The 15787-nt window shown below is 40.6% G+C and overlaps 2 protein-coding genes across 6 annotated transcripts in view; one reads left to right on the top strand and one right to left on the bottom strand.

The window, feature by feature from the left end:
- The window catches only part of tbxa2r (thromboxane A2 receptor), a 285760-nt gene that overhangs the window by 3640 nt on the left and 266333 nt on the right, over window positions 1-15787 (bottom strand). The gene's annotated exons all lie outside the window — the stretch shown is intronic.
- The window catches only part of impact (impact RWD domain protein), a 58242-nt gene that overhangs the window by 34405 nt on the left and 8050 nt on the right, over window positions 1-15787 (top strand). For all 4 annotated transcript variants that reach the window (XM_079807187.1, XM_079807185.1, XM_079807184.1 and 1 more), the window contains 2 exons: window positions 6650-6723; window positions 10420-10510. In XM_079807187.1, the coding sequence (XP_079663313.1) occupies window positions 6650-6723; window positions 10420-10510 (165 nt within the window). The remainder of the gene's footprint in view (window positions 1-6649; window positions 6724-10419; window positions 10511-15787) is intronic.

Genomic DNA, 15787 nt, shown 5'->3' with positions numbered 1-15787 from the left:
TTTGTATTACTTGGCCGGCCCGATCAGTGAATATAACCGCGAACCGTACACACACACACGCGCGCGCAGTGTTATTTCACTATTTAAGATAGCCCGTCGGCAGGCCGGTGATACGTTTTGGTAGCCCGTCTGAAAAACACACACCCCGGGACTTTGGGCTTTGCGAGCCCTGGCGTTACAAGTTCGAGTCTGATCACGAATGAACCAATAACAATAACCAATAACAGCTTCTCCAGCCTGTGACCGCGTGCTAAGGTGTGTAATCAATAGATATCAAACGATCTGTAACAATGCAATACTAACACATATAAAAACATGTTTTACTCACATAAGTGTGTGTTGCACCGTTCCTGTCGGATCCACTATAGAAGCACAGCATTGTGTTTTAATCTCAATATGTCTGCAAATCCAGTCTCGTTTACAATCGATTCTGCGGTGAAATGAAGCGAACAAACGCACGTCTTAGGCACGTGAGCTGGAACCGGCATGTTTATTGCTCGGTAGCGCGACCCGTTTAGGGTCGACATATTCTGAGATCTCTCGTTTTCTGGGTCTGGTGTCAATAAAAGCTTTTCTTTGAATAACAAGGACGTTTTCTGCTCTGAAACTTAGAGGATATTCTTATATCACGAGGAACTTTTATATAAAAAAGGCTCAAAGGAAAGTTGATTTCTCAATTCATCACCCCCTCAACATAAAAAAACACACATTCCCCTTTAAGATGGAGATGAAATGTACATAACAGTGGCACGAGGCATAATTATGTCTCAGTATCAAGTAAATCTGTCCCGCCGTGTTTTGTTCACATTGTAAGTGTGGCGAGCGCACATCTTGTTCTCTTCTGTAATGCCGCGTTTTTATGCGCAGGTGTGTTTAAAGCATTTGCGGCTCCGAACCCGAGATGGTTTTCAGGATAATACTGCCAAATGCAAATGAGGAGCTTTATAAAAACTCGTTTGAAATCCCCCAGACAAGCCAGGAATTAAATTACAGTTCTTTTTGTGAAATTAGACGGTGGATGATGTTTCAGACAGACTGAGTGCTTGATTAACGTCCTCTGCTGTAGATGTGTTTACTCTTTATAATCCGTTCGGAAAGAAGACTATTAGTATCCCCCGTTCTTCATTTCTTTTATTTCCTCATTGTCTTTTTCTGATTAGCCCCCTCCCCAGGGGACCAGATGTGTTGTCATTCTAGTAGCTTTAACTGTGATTTTATCCATGACGAAGGGATCAGCCGTGCAATTTTCACTGGTGAGCAGAAGATCGGCTCTCTTTCCACACAAGGGAACATGTAAAAGTACAGTTCATCATCTGTTTTCTGCACGAGTCCTATGGATTCTCGGTTGACAATCAAAAGCGTTATGGTGCATTGCACCTACAGCGCCATACAGACGCCCTGAAGCGGACCGAACAACCTTATCAGTCCCAAATTAGCTAGACAAGGCTGATATAAAATCAATGGATATGTTTAGTTGAGCCGAACAGCTGAGCGAGTCTGTCTGAGTGCATTAGACGCGCTCGTTCCATACAAACAAGGCCCCGAAAAAAAGTGGGGAGAGCATTCGCAGACACATCTCTTATTCACTTTGTAGTTCTATCGGGATTTGAGAGGCCATTTTGGTGCTTTTTGATCTTTGCTCGCTTGATATTGTGTTATCAGCAGGAGCTTCAAAGTTTGGCTGTGCTCTAATTTTCATAAAAGGTTATTGTTGACAGAAGTTTTGTCTGCGATTCGAAGACGCCAGGGCTCTGCCGGGAACACGCACCTGTTTGTTTCTTCACAAGCTATGCATCTCGAAACATTTAATTAGATTTCCGTTTCCACAATGGGCGAACAAAAAACCCCGAGCAACCTCCGAGGAGCTATCAATGGGGTTCTTACTTTTTAAAAGGATGTCGCTTTTGTGTTTCCTGCTATTTGCTTTAGATCAGCGCTGATAAAAAAAGGCAACATTTGCACACGGCATTCAAAGGATATCTCATCATTAGCCTCAGCCTGACACAGGTGTTCACGGAGTATTAGCCCGAGAGAAAACAGGCGCTCCGATGAATCCTGCTGATAGGGGCTTCAATTCCTGAAGAGTTTTTCTGTGGGGAAGTGTGGCGTCTTACATATTCATTAGCCTCGGGCTTGGTGTTTTCTTGATTTGTGAATGAAACCGCGCGTCTGTTGTTCTGTGGCTTCGGTCCGGAGAAGCACTCCGGATCATTTTTGACTCTCTTTCTTGGTAAATAATGGAGGGACTCTCAGCACAAATAGGCTGAAACCCATTTTGATGGACAGAAACAACCGCCGGAGTCCTTCCCAAGGGTCTTACAGCAATATTTGAAGTCCTTGGTGCTGTGTACAAAACAGATTTACACTCAATATCTGGTCGCTCTCGCCCAGCTGGTTGTTTTAGCAAAGCCAGATAAATCCATGAAAAGTCCACTGTGAATGTCGCACGTGTGCTTTTCGTCGCATATTGTGTCAGGGATGTGTTGTTGCTTTCGTAAGCCCCCAGATCTGTCCATCTTTGGCACTAAGAGTTGCACCTGTCATATGGTACAAAGAATTTCATTCTCTTTACATGTTCGACTCTTCGCTTGGTGTGGTGTTCGATTTAAGGAGCGCTTTGTGGGGATTTGTTCTATTCAGACGTGACAATATTCCAGGTCAAAAACACCGCCAGACAGAAAAGGGCGCACACTGGAAAATTGGTGTAGAAACCATATTTACTCAGAAATTGCTGCACTGTTAAAAAAAAAAAAAATGTTGGTTTAACTTAAAAAAGTAAGTTGGCTTAAAGTGTTGAGTTCATTGAAATTAAAAAATGGAGTTAATACAACGGAGACAGAAACTCAAAATATTGTTATCTGAACCACATTCATTCTCTAAGTTGATTTGACAAAAGATAATTATCTTATATTCTTTGGTATATTCTTAGGTTTTCTCCGGTCAAATTTTTACCGGTCCAATCAGCGAACAGAGGGAGTGGCTGAGAACGATGGCGTTGATGTCGTGCGCTAGTTTGAGTTGTAGTTCAGTAATGGCGGCGGAGAAAGATGCGAGCGAAGCCGTTCATTCTGTTGTGGCACCGCTGCCAAGTATCCAGAAGTTATAGCCGGAGCAAGAACAATCTTTGCTGAGTTTTGTTGGTGGCTATGATGTCATGGCCCTCCTCCACACGGGGTTAGGGAAAAGTTTCCAACTCGCTCTGGGCAGATCCAATAGTTTTAAACTTCAACAGAGTTCCCGCCTTCAAGGAAGTTAACACACAATGGAGAGTGGCCAGACTCCGAACACATGACGAGAGTCTGGTAGGTCCAGGCTAGTAAATTTCACCATTATCACAAAGAAATGGCAAGTAACACACTGAATTAAGCATGACATTTCTGAAGTAAAAAGACTACAGTGGTCTTCGTTTAAGATTTTAAAAACGCGTACTGTAATATCATAATTTATGCGATGCTTCTGCAGACGGCATCCTTTTTACGGCCTTGTGCTATTTGATGTTTTTCATTTTCTGCAGTCAATCTCTCCTCATCCATGTTTGATTTTAAATATACATGAGCAGCTTGATTTCAGACCAATCAGGTTTCGCTGTGGGCGGAGCCACTTGGCACAATGCTACAATAGACCCTTTTCACGTTGTACCGGTCATCAATATGGTAAATCCTGCAAAGTTTTTTGTATTTTCATTTTTTATTTTTTATTTAAATGTGATATTTTTTAAATATCACTTTTATTTTGACACATTTATAACACATTTATTACTTTTGAATCAAATTACAAAAAAAACAAGTTACCGCTGCTGTTAGGGCGTTTCTAATACAGAATGATGGTAAAAATTTACATATTTCTCTCTTTTCACTGCTGTTATCAATATCGCTCTATTTTTTCCCTCTTTTTGAAAGTTGTGAAATCACTATTAAGGCGTTTTTCTTTTGCTATTTGAGCAAATGGGCACACAAAACAATATATTTCATGTATTTTCCCATTCACCGCTATAAAAAAATAAGTATAACTATAAAAAACTATAAAATTTAACCCAACTATGACGACTTCCGCTCTGAGAAACCCAGAAATGTGAAAAGGGTCTATAAAAAGATATCAAGTACGCCTACTAATTTGTTGCAACTAGGACACATGTTAGCAAATATTCTATGTTATTTCAAATAGTAAGGTAATGACCTCTCATGTGATGTATATTTGTCTATTGATTTGCAATAATTAGTGGTTAAAACATCCAATATCAGTATAATATCAGCTGGATTCAGTGTTTGGGGAAAGATACTTTTATTAGTAACGTGTTACAATATTGTGTTACTACCTCAAAAAGTAACTAATTGTGTTACTGTTACTTTTTATAGAATGTAATGTAGGGCTGGGTAAAAAATATTGATTTCTCGATTTTAATCGATTCTCGAACTGATATCGATTCTTAAATCCCAAGAATCGATTAGTCATCCTGGTTTCAGTTGATGAATGAACGGGACATTGTAGCTTTGTTACTATTGATATGAAACAAAGTCTCATATTTCAAATTACGTCCATTTTATTACGAAATTCAAAAACATGAATACTGTTTTGACACTGTGACGCGAGATCGCTCTGGCTCAGCTCAGCTCAGCGGCACATGACCTGATCTGCTCTTCCGCCTTAATACCAGTTACAGCGGCAAATAAACATGAATGAGCTGAAAGTGTGTTAAAAGATAGAGTACAACTTACCGAAATCTGTGACACATCACACAAAATCGCTCAATCAGTGTTTCAACCGCAGATAAACGTCAGTAAAACAGCTTTTAAACAATGTCACGTCACATTTACCTCAGAAAAACATATCCAGTGTCCATAAACTCGTTAGTAATCTGGAAAAATGTACTCTAGAGAGGAGCATTTCGCTAAATATATGCACCATATTACATATTCATTATAATTTTTAATGTTCTTTAATATTTCTTGCATGTTTGAATAAATCTGGCATGTTTTTATGACAGTCGCCATTTAAATGTTAAATGTCATATAACTTTATTATTATAAAAAAATGTAAGTGTAATTTAAGTGTTTGTATGCAAATCAGTTAATTTTTACCTTCAATATTAATATAGTAGGCTAATGTAGTACCAACAGACTCCCATAGTTTACAGCATCATCAGAGATTTGCTTTCCTTGAGAACATTTTTTTTTTTTTAAATGAGCCGTTTTCTAATTTTTCAACTTTCAATATAAAATCGAAAAACAAATGAACGGACTGATTTCGATTTCGATTCCGATTCGATTAGATTCAATATCGATTATTTTGGATATATATCAGCTACAATGTATTTATAATCTACATAATATTTCTGAAATAATCAGCTAATATTTCTCTAGCACGTAGGTTGTCGAATCCATGCCTATAGAGAAGAAACCCCTTTCTAGTCCCTGCCCAGCGCGATTTGTGTCAAAGCATTAGTCCGGTTGTTTGATGAGAGTTGATTTGTCATAAACACTTTAAGAATCCGTCCTTCGGCGGAGGAATGCTATTCTGCACAGAACTGTGGAAAAACTGAAAGCAGATCTTTGGTTGACCAATCAGCGGAAAGGGGCGTTTCATGCCCGCCCACACGTGGAAATCGAAAATTCAAGCCTTTTGTCCATTTTCAATCCTTGAACCGAATTCTCGTTTTAAAAAAAAAAGAAAAAAAAGAAAATGAAATACATTCGCTGGTTTCTCATATTTCAACTTTCAATATCACATCGAAAAACGAATGAACCGAAATCAAATCGAATTGAAAGCTTGTGAATCGAAATCTAATCGAATTGTGATATTTTTGTCCATACCCAGCCCTAATGTAATGTGTAAAGTTACTTTTTCTCACCTGGGCTGTGTTTGTTTCTTAATAACTAAAAAACCTTTGTATTTTTGGCAAATTTAAAGGCCCTTTCACACCAAAATTGAAATGAATATGCCTCAGGCTGAAGTCAGTCAAAGGGAAAAGAAAGTATCTTGCATTACTTATTTGAAAAAGTACTTCAATAGTTACTTGAAAAGTAATCTGATTACTTTTGCGTTACCAACACTGCCAAACATTCACATAAACAGTTTTGCATTCAATTATGCCCAGTGACTGTGAATACATGTCTCGGTTCTCTGGCTTATTGAAACTCTTGTTGTGAGTTTGTTTTACGCTGCTGTGTTTAATTGAATATTTCGTAGTCGTGCCATATGCTGAGATTCAGCCAGACCTGTCGCGGCAGGAATTGGTGGGCGACGCAGTAATAAGCCGCGCTTCAAGTCCGCTCGTGTCTTTTGAAATAGTGTTTTATTAGCGTCAATATGTTATGCACACACCCATCTAACACATGCATTCTTGTCATAAATTCACCTCCTGTTTATGACACAACCCTGCAGATGAGCGGGGACTGGGAAATAGGCCTGTGCAGGTGAATGTGTGTGTGTGTGTGTGTGTGTGTGTGTGTGTGTGTGTGTGTGTGTGTGTGTGTGTGTGTTCACGCTGGAGATTTGTATCGGCGGTCTGTGTTGCGTGACTGTGAAATGTTTGCTCTTTCCAGCAGTCAACATGTGAATATTTTGATATTCTGTTATGTTGGGACAGTGTCTGGTATGCACGTATGTTTTTTGGACATGTTTTTATATTTATTTCTTTATTTTCCCACAGGTTCAGAGGATTCTGAATAATTTATATGAGAACAAGAAGATTGCAAGTGCCACTCACAATATCTATGCATACAGGTATTTCTGTTTTTAGTTCATTAAAATCATGTGCAGTTGCTAAGCAAACGTTTATTTTTAACACACTCTGTCATTTATACACAGTTTGTTTTATGTACATCATTTCTGCCGTCGATGTGCATTGCTCTTTTCATATTTTCATTAAGATATTGCATTTATAATAAGCTCACTGTAATATTTGCATATTAATAGATGTGTCTAAGCATATATTTGTGTATGTTGTAAATTGTGAGGTTTCACAAATTCGAAAAATAAGCGCAATTCCAGATAAATTATTGGAATATTTGAATATCTTAAGCGATTTGTCTAGTCAAGTAAATGTGTCTTGTTTTAAGGATTTTGAAATGTTGATGTTCTGCATTCTTTGTTCTTTTTCGTAGTTTGTTATTAACCTGCAGCCAGTATTTCAACTATTTATGCATTTCGAGCATTGACTGTCCGTGCGTGGTGTGTGTGTGTGTGTGTTTTTACGCGAGCGTAGCCCCAGGCGGTTCTCCAGGACATGATTAGTGACATACAGTAGAGGAGGAGTGGGTGTCATTTGGCCGAGATTAAACCGCAGGTGATATTGACATTCAGCGTGTGCCCGAAGCCCCCGGGCGGCGTATGAGGAGCCAATGGTTTTCCGTTCACAGCCCTGTTTGATAAGGTGAAGCCTGCAGCCGCTTAAAACCTCAAAGTAAAGCTGATGTTTTAATTAGAAGTTACAAGATCGCTTTCGATTAAATATTGACTGCTGTATGTCATTAACTTTAGAAAGATTGGATTGTTCTTTATTAATGGTTTGCGACCTCATAAAGTCAGATAGTCAGCCCCATACACAACAAACTGCTCTGTGTATTCTGACACCTTTCAATCAGAACCAGCATTAAATTCTTGAGCAGTTTGAGCTCCAGTAGCTCGTCTGTTTGATCACACGGGCATCAATGAGCCTCGGCCGCCCATGACCCTGTGGCCGGTTCTCCACTGGTCCTTCATGACCCTGTGGCCGGTTCTCCACTGGTCCTCCATGACCCTGTGGCCGGTTCTCCACTGGTCCTCCATGACCCTGTGGCCGGTTCTCCACTGGTCCTCCATGACCCTGTGGCCGGTTCTCCACTGGTTCTCCATGACCCTGTGGCCGGTTCTCCACTGGTCCTCCATGACCCTGTGGCCGGTTCTCCACTGGTCCTTCATGACCCTGTGGCCGGTTCTCCACTGGTCCTCCATGACCCTGTGGCCGGTTCTCCACTGGTCCTCCATGACCCTGTGGCCGGTTCTCCACTGGTTCTCCATGACCCTGTGGCCGGTTCTCCACTGGTCCTTCATGACCCTGTGGCCGGTTCTCCACTGGTCCTCCATGACCCTGTGGCCGGTTCTCCACTGGTCCTCCATGACCCTGTGGCCGGTTCTCCACTGGTCCTTCATGACCCTTTGGCCGGTTCTCCACTGGTCCTCCATGACCCTGTGGCCGGTTCTCCACTGGTCCTCCATGACCCTGTGGCCGGTTCTCCACTGGTCCTCCATGACCCTGTGGCCGGTTCTCCACTGGTCCTCCATGACCCTGTGGCCGTTTCTCCACTGGTCCTCCATGACCCTGTGGCCGGTTCTCCACTGCTCCTTCATGACCCTGTGGCCGGTTCTCCACTGGTCCTCCATGACCCTGTGGCCGGTTCTCCACTGGTCCTTCATGACCCTGTGGCCGGTTCTCCACTGGTTCTCCATGACCCTGTGGCCGGTTCTCCACTGGTTCTCCATGACCCTGTGGCCGGTTCTCCACTGGTCCTTCATGACCCTGTGGCCGGTTCTCCACTGGTCCTTCATGACCCTGTGGCCGGTTCTCCACTGGTCCTTCATTGAATCAGTGAGTCATTGAATCATTAATTCAAGAGATTTGTTCAAAAACACTGATTCATCCAGTAATGAAACGAGTGAAGTATTTATGAGTGAGTCATTGAATCATTCATTCAAGAGATTTGTTCAAAAACAGATTCATCCAGTAATGAAACAAGTGAAGTATTAATGAGTGAGTCATTGAATCATTCATTCAAGAGATTTGTTCAGAAACGCTGATTCACAAAGTCTTTGAATCAGTGAGTCATTGAATAATTAATTCAAGAGATTCGTTCAAAAACACAGATTCATCCAGTATTGAAACAAGTGAAGTGTTTATGAGTGAGTCAATGAATCATTCATTCAAGAGATTTGTTCAGAAACGCTGATTCACGAAGTCTTTGAATCAGTGAGTCATTGAATAATTAATTCAAGAGATTCGTTCAAAAACACAGATTCATCCAGTAATGAAACAAGTGAAGTATTTATGAGTGAGTCATTGAATCATTAATTCAAGAGATTCAGTCAAAAACTGATTCATCCAGTAATGAAACAGGTGAAGTCTTTATGAGTGAGTCATTGAATCATTCACTCAAGAGATTCATCCAAAAACGCTGATTCATCAAGTCATTGAATCAGTGAGGTATTGAATCTTTCATTCAAGAGATTTGTTCAAAAACACTGATTCATCCAGTAATGAAACAAGTGAAGTGTTTATGAGTGAGTCATTGAATCATTCATTCAAGAGATTCGTTCAGAAACGCTGATTCATGAAGTTATTGAATCAGTGAGTCATTGAATCATTCATTCAAAAACACTGATTCATTCAGTAATGAAACGAGTGAAGTATTTATGAGTGAGTCATTGAATCATTCATTCAAGAGATTCGTTCAGAAACGCTGATTCATCCAGTAATGAAAAAGTGAAGTCTTTATGAGCGAGTCATTGAATCATTCGACAGCCAATCAGAATCCATCCTGCTTTAAAGAGCTCGAGCATTTAAAGCGACAGATGACAAAACTGCAGTGCGCGCTTCACAGAACGATATCGTCCGCTGGTGTGGGCGCTAATATTATTATTCGTTATTGTTATAGTTTTGTTTTGGATGTGAACGGGCCTTAATACGTCAACAAAATGAAACAAGATTTTTGAACCTGGTTTTATCCAATGTTCAGATTTCTGGAAATTATGCAAATGAGTCCATATTTAATTAGATAATGCCCTATTTGCATATTTAAACATAACATTTCAGTGTTTTTTTTTTTGCATTTCTCAATGTAATCCACAGATTGGGAAAGTATGATGATATTTGCCTTTAGTCACCATATTGACCCGTGGTGTCTCGCCTTAAATTGTCGCCCCCTTGAAAACAAACGTTTAGTACTGCAATGAGACGGCATTGTTTGTGCTGTGGACTTGAATGATAGCATTAATACGTAAAAGAGCAAGCATCTATGATGAGCCATATGTGGTGAAAGGTCTCTTTGGGCAGTGAAGTGTCTCTTGGCTGTCAGCGAACTGACTATCAACACTGCTCATCTGCTGCTAGCATCTGTTGGGTGTCTTCACTCTGAACAACTACTCCCCAAATGATGGACCTTGTGGTCTCAACACCCTCGCGACTATGTCAAGCCGAAGAAACCACAGCGGGGGTCCTAATTTCCCACACTCCTCCCTGTGCCTGATATTATGCCTCATCCAAATCCTCTTCCAGTTTCGCTCTGAAATACACCCACAACTACAAAACCCCAGACGCCTCGCAAACACGGCATAATGCGAACACAAGTCGCCGCGCCACTGTTTGGTGGAAAATGGCCACTGAGGGTTCAAAGAGCTATGATTCCTGCCAACATTTATTCAGGAATCCCTTCATGTTTTCATTAGGATCTACTTGGAGGATAAAAACTCTTTCCTGCAGGACTGCGAGGACGATGGAGAAACTGCTGCGGGGGGGCGATTGCTGCATCTTCTGCAGGTAAATGTGTGTTTGTGTCAGGGCTAGCGGATGTTATTCGCGATTTATGAGGATTTCAATATGTGGGATCTGTTGGGTTTCTGTCATCTCTTTGATCTTTAACGGTTTCACCCAAAAATGTACACGTCTTTCAAAAGGAGAATCAATCACCAATTGCTCACCAATGCTGCATTACAATTGAATGGGTCATGAAACCCCCCGTTTCAGCAGCCGTCAGTTCTCACCACAGTTTAAAAAAATGCTATAAAAGTGGGTGTGGTTAAGCCGTTGAGTGGGTGTGGTTAAGTAGAGCGGGCGTGGTTACGCAGAGGAGTGGGTGTGGTTAATCTGCGGAGTGAAGGGGGATGAACGGAGACTGACTGACACAGTTTTATGAGCCGTTTGATCTAAATAGAAGAGCGGTTACACTCACAGTGAAGATGAATCGCGTTTGTTTCGAAGACTCAGGATCTACTGAAGAGAACTCTTACAAAGCAAAAACAAACACTCGTTTTTGATCCATTAATGCATCTCTCACTTACTGAATGTTATCTCACTCTTTGAATATCAATCAAGCGTGCTGCTAAGCGAGACCTCTTCTCATAGGATGAGGAAACGCAGACTCATGAATAATTAAGCAAGTCGTCTTCTCATAGGATGAGGAAACGCAGACTCATGAATAATTAAGCGAGTCGTCTTCTCATAGGATAAGGACACAGTCTCATGAATAATTAAGCGAGTCATCTTCTCATAGGATGAGGAAACGCAGACTCATGAATAAATAAGCGAGTCGTCTTCTCATAGGATGAAGTGTTTATGAGTGAGTCATTGAATCATTCATTCAAGAGATTCATCCAAAAACGCTGATTCTTGAAGTCATTGAATCAGTGAGGTATTGAATCTTTTATTCAAGAGATTTTTTCAAAAACACTGATTCATCCAGTAATGAAACAAGTGAAGTGTTTATGAGTGAGTCATTGAATCATTCATTCAAGAGATTTGTTCAAAAACGCTGATTCATCCAGTAATGAAACAAGTGAAGTGTTTATGAGTGAGTCATTGAATCATTCATTCAAGAGATTCGTTCAGAAACGCTGATTCATGAAGTCATTGAATCAGTGAGTCATTGAATCATTCATTCAAAAACACTGATTCATTCAGTAATGAAACGAGTGAAGTATTAATGAGTGAGTCATTGAATCATTCATTCAAGAGATTTGTTCAGAAACGCTAATTCATCCAGTAATGAAAAAGTGAAGTCTTTATGAGCGAGTCATTGAATCATTCGTTCAAGAGATTTGTTCAAATACGCTGATTCAGAAGTCATTGAATCAGTGAGTCATTGAATCATTCATTCAAGAGATTCGGTCAAAAACACTGATTCATCCAGTAATGAAACAAGTGAAGTCTTTGAGTCATTGAGTCATTCATTAAAAATATTTTGAATTTATTTTCTTTAGTTGTCTGTTCAGAATCACGGGAGAACCGGGAGTCGTTTTCTCATAGGATGAGGACACGCAGGCTCATGAATAATTAAGTGAGTCATCTTCTGATAGGATGAGGACACGCACACTCATGAATAATTAAGCGAGTCATCTTCTGATAGGATGCGGACACGCACACTCATGAATAATTAAGCGAGTCATCTTCTCATAGGATGAGGACACGCACACTCATGAATAATTAAGCGAGTCATCTTCTCATAGGATGAGGACACGAACACTCATGAATAATTATGAGGCACCGATGAGTCATCGCCGTACTATAGTACGAGATAATTCTATTCTGTGACGTTGATACAAAGATGAATTTAAACCCGGAAGTTGAATATAGCGCAAAAATGTTTCAAATTAACTAGTTTTGTCCAACAATCAAAACGAATAGATGGTAACATTGACTTCTATGATGCTCAACACTCATAACTCATGAAACTTTAGGGTTTCATGACCCTTTAAAAGAGTGGTTTTCTATTTTAATATATTGGAAAATGTAATTTATTCATGATTGAATTTTCAGCTTTGCATCACAGAATTTAACTACATTTCACAATATGTTCACATAGAAAAGTCTCAAAATGTATTATTTCACCATTTTTACTGTATTTTTAATCAAATAAATGCAGCCTTGGTGAGCAGAAGAGTCTTCTCTCAAAAGTAAAGCAAACTTTTGACCAGTAGTGTGTCTCACCAATGTATTTATGTGATCAAATGTGTGCCTGCAGGACTCATTGCCTTGAAACAGTGCTCTAAACACCTGAACTTGCATTCTGCAAGCTGTGCACGTATTAAACGTCAATGGATCATTTTAGCAGGCTTGTTGATATGCTGCTGAGATTATCCATCCACTCCTCCTGTCTTGATCCCAATTCCATTCTCGCTATGTCAGATGTTTGCACGCGGATGTGTCATTCATCCATAATCTTTCCTCTTATCTCCCCTGCTCTGATTAAAGCCCCGCGAGCGGCGCGTCAACAACACCCTGCAGTGTGAAATACGACATGACACTGTAATCTCAACCCACTTTAAAAAGGAAAACGATACGTTTCCGTCAATAAAACAAGCTCGCGGTCTGTTCGTTAAATGTATCAGGAGACGGAGCACCTGTGGTGGTGTTTTTCAAATGAGCTTCAATGAAGTGTGATTTAGTTTTGATGGGAGCATTACGGATTATGAAGCGTTTCGACAGCTACTTCAGCGACTTTATTTTTCCCATCCAAGTGAAACTATTTTCGTTTTATAGATGTTTTTGCGTTATTTGCAGGGCTTGACATTAGCACCCGCCAAATGCGGGTGGATTTCAGCAGTGGCGTGTAGCGCAGTCATTTTTTCTTTTAAAAAGGGTCATGAACTGGATTTTTAAAAAATGTTATACTGTTGTCTGAGGTCAACTTATTACGTTTGCGTGGTTTTTACATTCAGAAACATCATAATGAATAAGTAATAGGCTATTTTCTGACATGGTTTTGAGCCTCTCTCCTGGAACGCTCGGTTTCTATGGGCGTGCCGCACTGAAGACTTGGAAGTAAACGCCCACGGCTATGATTGGATAATAGTTTTGCATAATAATGAGTTTCGGCTCCCCCATCAGTACATGTGGGGAATTGTTTTGAAAACTTCCAATGTGGAGAAACGGCAACCGGAATCCGCCCACAGGGCTCGCAAATATGTCTGCAAATCCAGTATCGACCTGTGTCTTGTTTACAAACGATTCCGCGGTGAAATATAGTTCTTCAGCATTCAATGTGGTCAATGATCGACATATTCTGAGATCGAGTGTTTGCTGGTGTCAATAAAAGCTTTTCTTTGACTAACAAGGACGTTTTCAGCTCCGAAACGTACAGGATATTCTTATATCACGATGAACTTTTATAAATCAAAGGCTGAATGAACAATTGATTTCTCAATTTCATGACCCCTTTAAAAAGGCAATATAGTGTTGTCAAAAATATAGATTTTTCGCCTCCCCATTACTCACTTGCTTCATTTGCTCGGGATGAATATTGTTGCTGTTACAGGGCTTGAATTTCAGCGTGGGATTGCGCGCATTGCGCATAATTTGACTAATTCCTAATTAGTAGTTTTTGTGCTTACACCCTAAGTGTGCGCACATAAAGCTGCCTCTCAGTGCTAAATTGAGCTGCTTAGTGCGCTTAAACAGTCAAACACACACACAGAATAAAGTCAAAAAGTCGGTCTTGGCAAGTATTCACATAAACACAGTCCGCTCTGTTTGAAGTGAACGTAAACAGCTGAGAAAGAAAATGCATGTGTAACAGTATAATGGATCTTAAAGTGACAGCAGCCTAATGGTGCGTTCACAACAGACGCAAATGAAGCGTTACATGCAAGTGATTTACATGTTAAGTCAATGCAAAGATGCGAATAGACATTCGAATGAAGCGACGCCAATGACACAGCGTTTCGGCCATTTTGGAACTTTGGCGGCAGTGTTAACCAATCAGGAGCTTGCTCTAGTAGTGACAACAATGTACGATACATCTTCGTACTTTATAGAAACGGGGAAAAAAAGGATCTTGCTGGGAAGAAAGTGAGTGAGGAGGTCGTAGAGTCTGGTAAGTTGTAAAAAGCGCTCTTTACTCAATTTGCGCTATACATATTGAGACTACAAGCTAGCTAAAGCCGGCAAATTGAGCTTATTCGCCGTATTTTGAAGCAATCCAAGTCAGCCATTTCACAACGAGACAAGCCGGCTGGCAGAAGCCCCTCCCATGAGACGAATTCGTGTCTGTTGTGAAGTGAATGTCACGCGCGAATTAAGCGAATAAACTGTTCAAGCGTCAAACTACGCACGATTAAGTCGTGTCTGGTGTGAACACAGTAATAAACCTGCTGCCAAATTATGAGATATTACAAATATCTATATGGCCGTTTTTCCCCATGGTATCGATGTCAAAATTGTGGCCAGTGAAAATGCTGAGTGGCTAGTAACTTTGGAAAACCTTTAGCCACATGTCAGGCCCTGGTTATATGTGAAATAACTGCTAATAAACTGGCCTCGTCCAATTTTGAAAGGATTTGACGGGAAATATGCTATAAAAGTATAGCACATGGCCTGTTCGAGAGCTTTGTTGACCTCTTTCTTGGTGCATGAATGAAAACAGCCGCTCACATGCGATCATTTAGCCTTTTGGAGTTCATCCCACTATTTCCTGTTTTCCGAATGTGACGGCATGTTTGAAAGAGAAACGACTATTAATAGAGGTGGCATGTGCAGATGGCTGTGGTTTCTCCTCCCCTCCGGCGGGCATCCAGCTACATCCCCGCGGCACTGTGGGAAAAATAAAACAGGCGAGGACTGTAAAAGCACTTGAGAGCTGTCATTCTCCACAAAGGCCATATTTTGTCTATTCTCTGAGCCTTTGAAGCGACTCCTTTGCCAAACAGGGACTGACAGGCTGCGCGCCGTCTTGGGGGAAAATGTGGAAGGAAACGTGTGAATCTGTGATGCGTCATTGTTTACTTTTCAAATAAATTCATAAAAAGCATCAACACATCTTTGACCTAGATGCACCTGTGTCAATTAAATCTTTAGGTTTTCCACTACAATCAACGGCAGGATTGAATTTGATCTATCAACGCAAAAAATTGTCAAAGACTGAGGGTTACAAAATGTTGTGGACCGGTTGCACACTCACCTAAAGGATTATAAGGAACGTCTGTTCAATTTCTCATTAATGCAATTATCTAATCAACCAATCACATGGCTGTTGCTTCAATGCATTTAGGGGTGTGGCCCTGGTCAAGACAATCTCCTGAACTCCAAACTGAATGTCAGAAT

Source organism: Gobio gobio (assembly GCF_949357685.1).
Source record: "Gobio gobio genome assembly, chromosome: 24".
NCBI lineage: Eukaryota > Metazoa > Chordata > Actinopteri > Cypriniformes > Gobionidae > Gobio > Gobio gobio.
The sequence above is the reverse complement of the archived record's forward strand: the minus strand, read 5'-3'. Positions and strand labels throughout refer to the sequence as shown.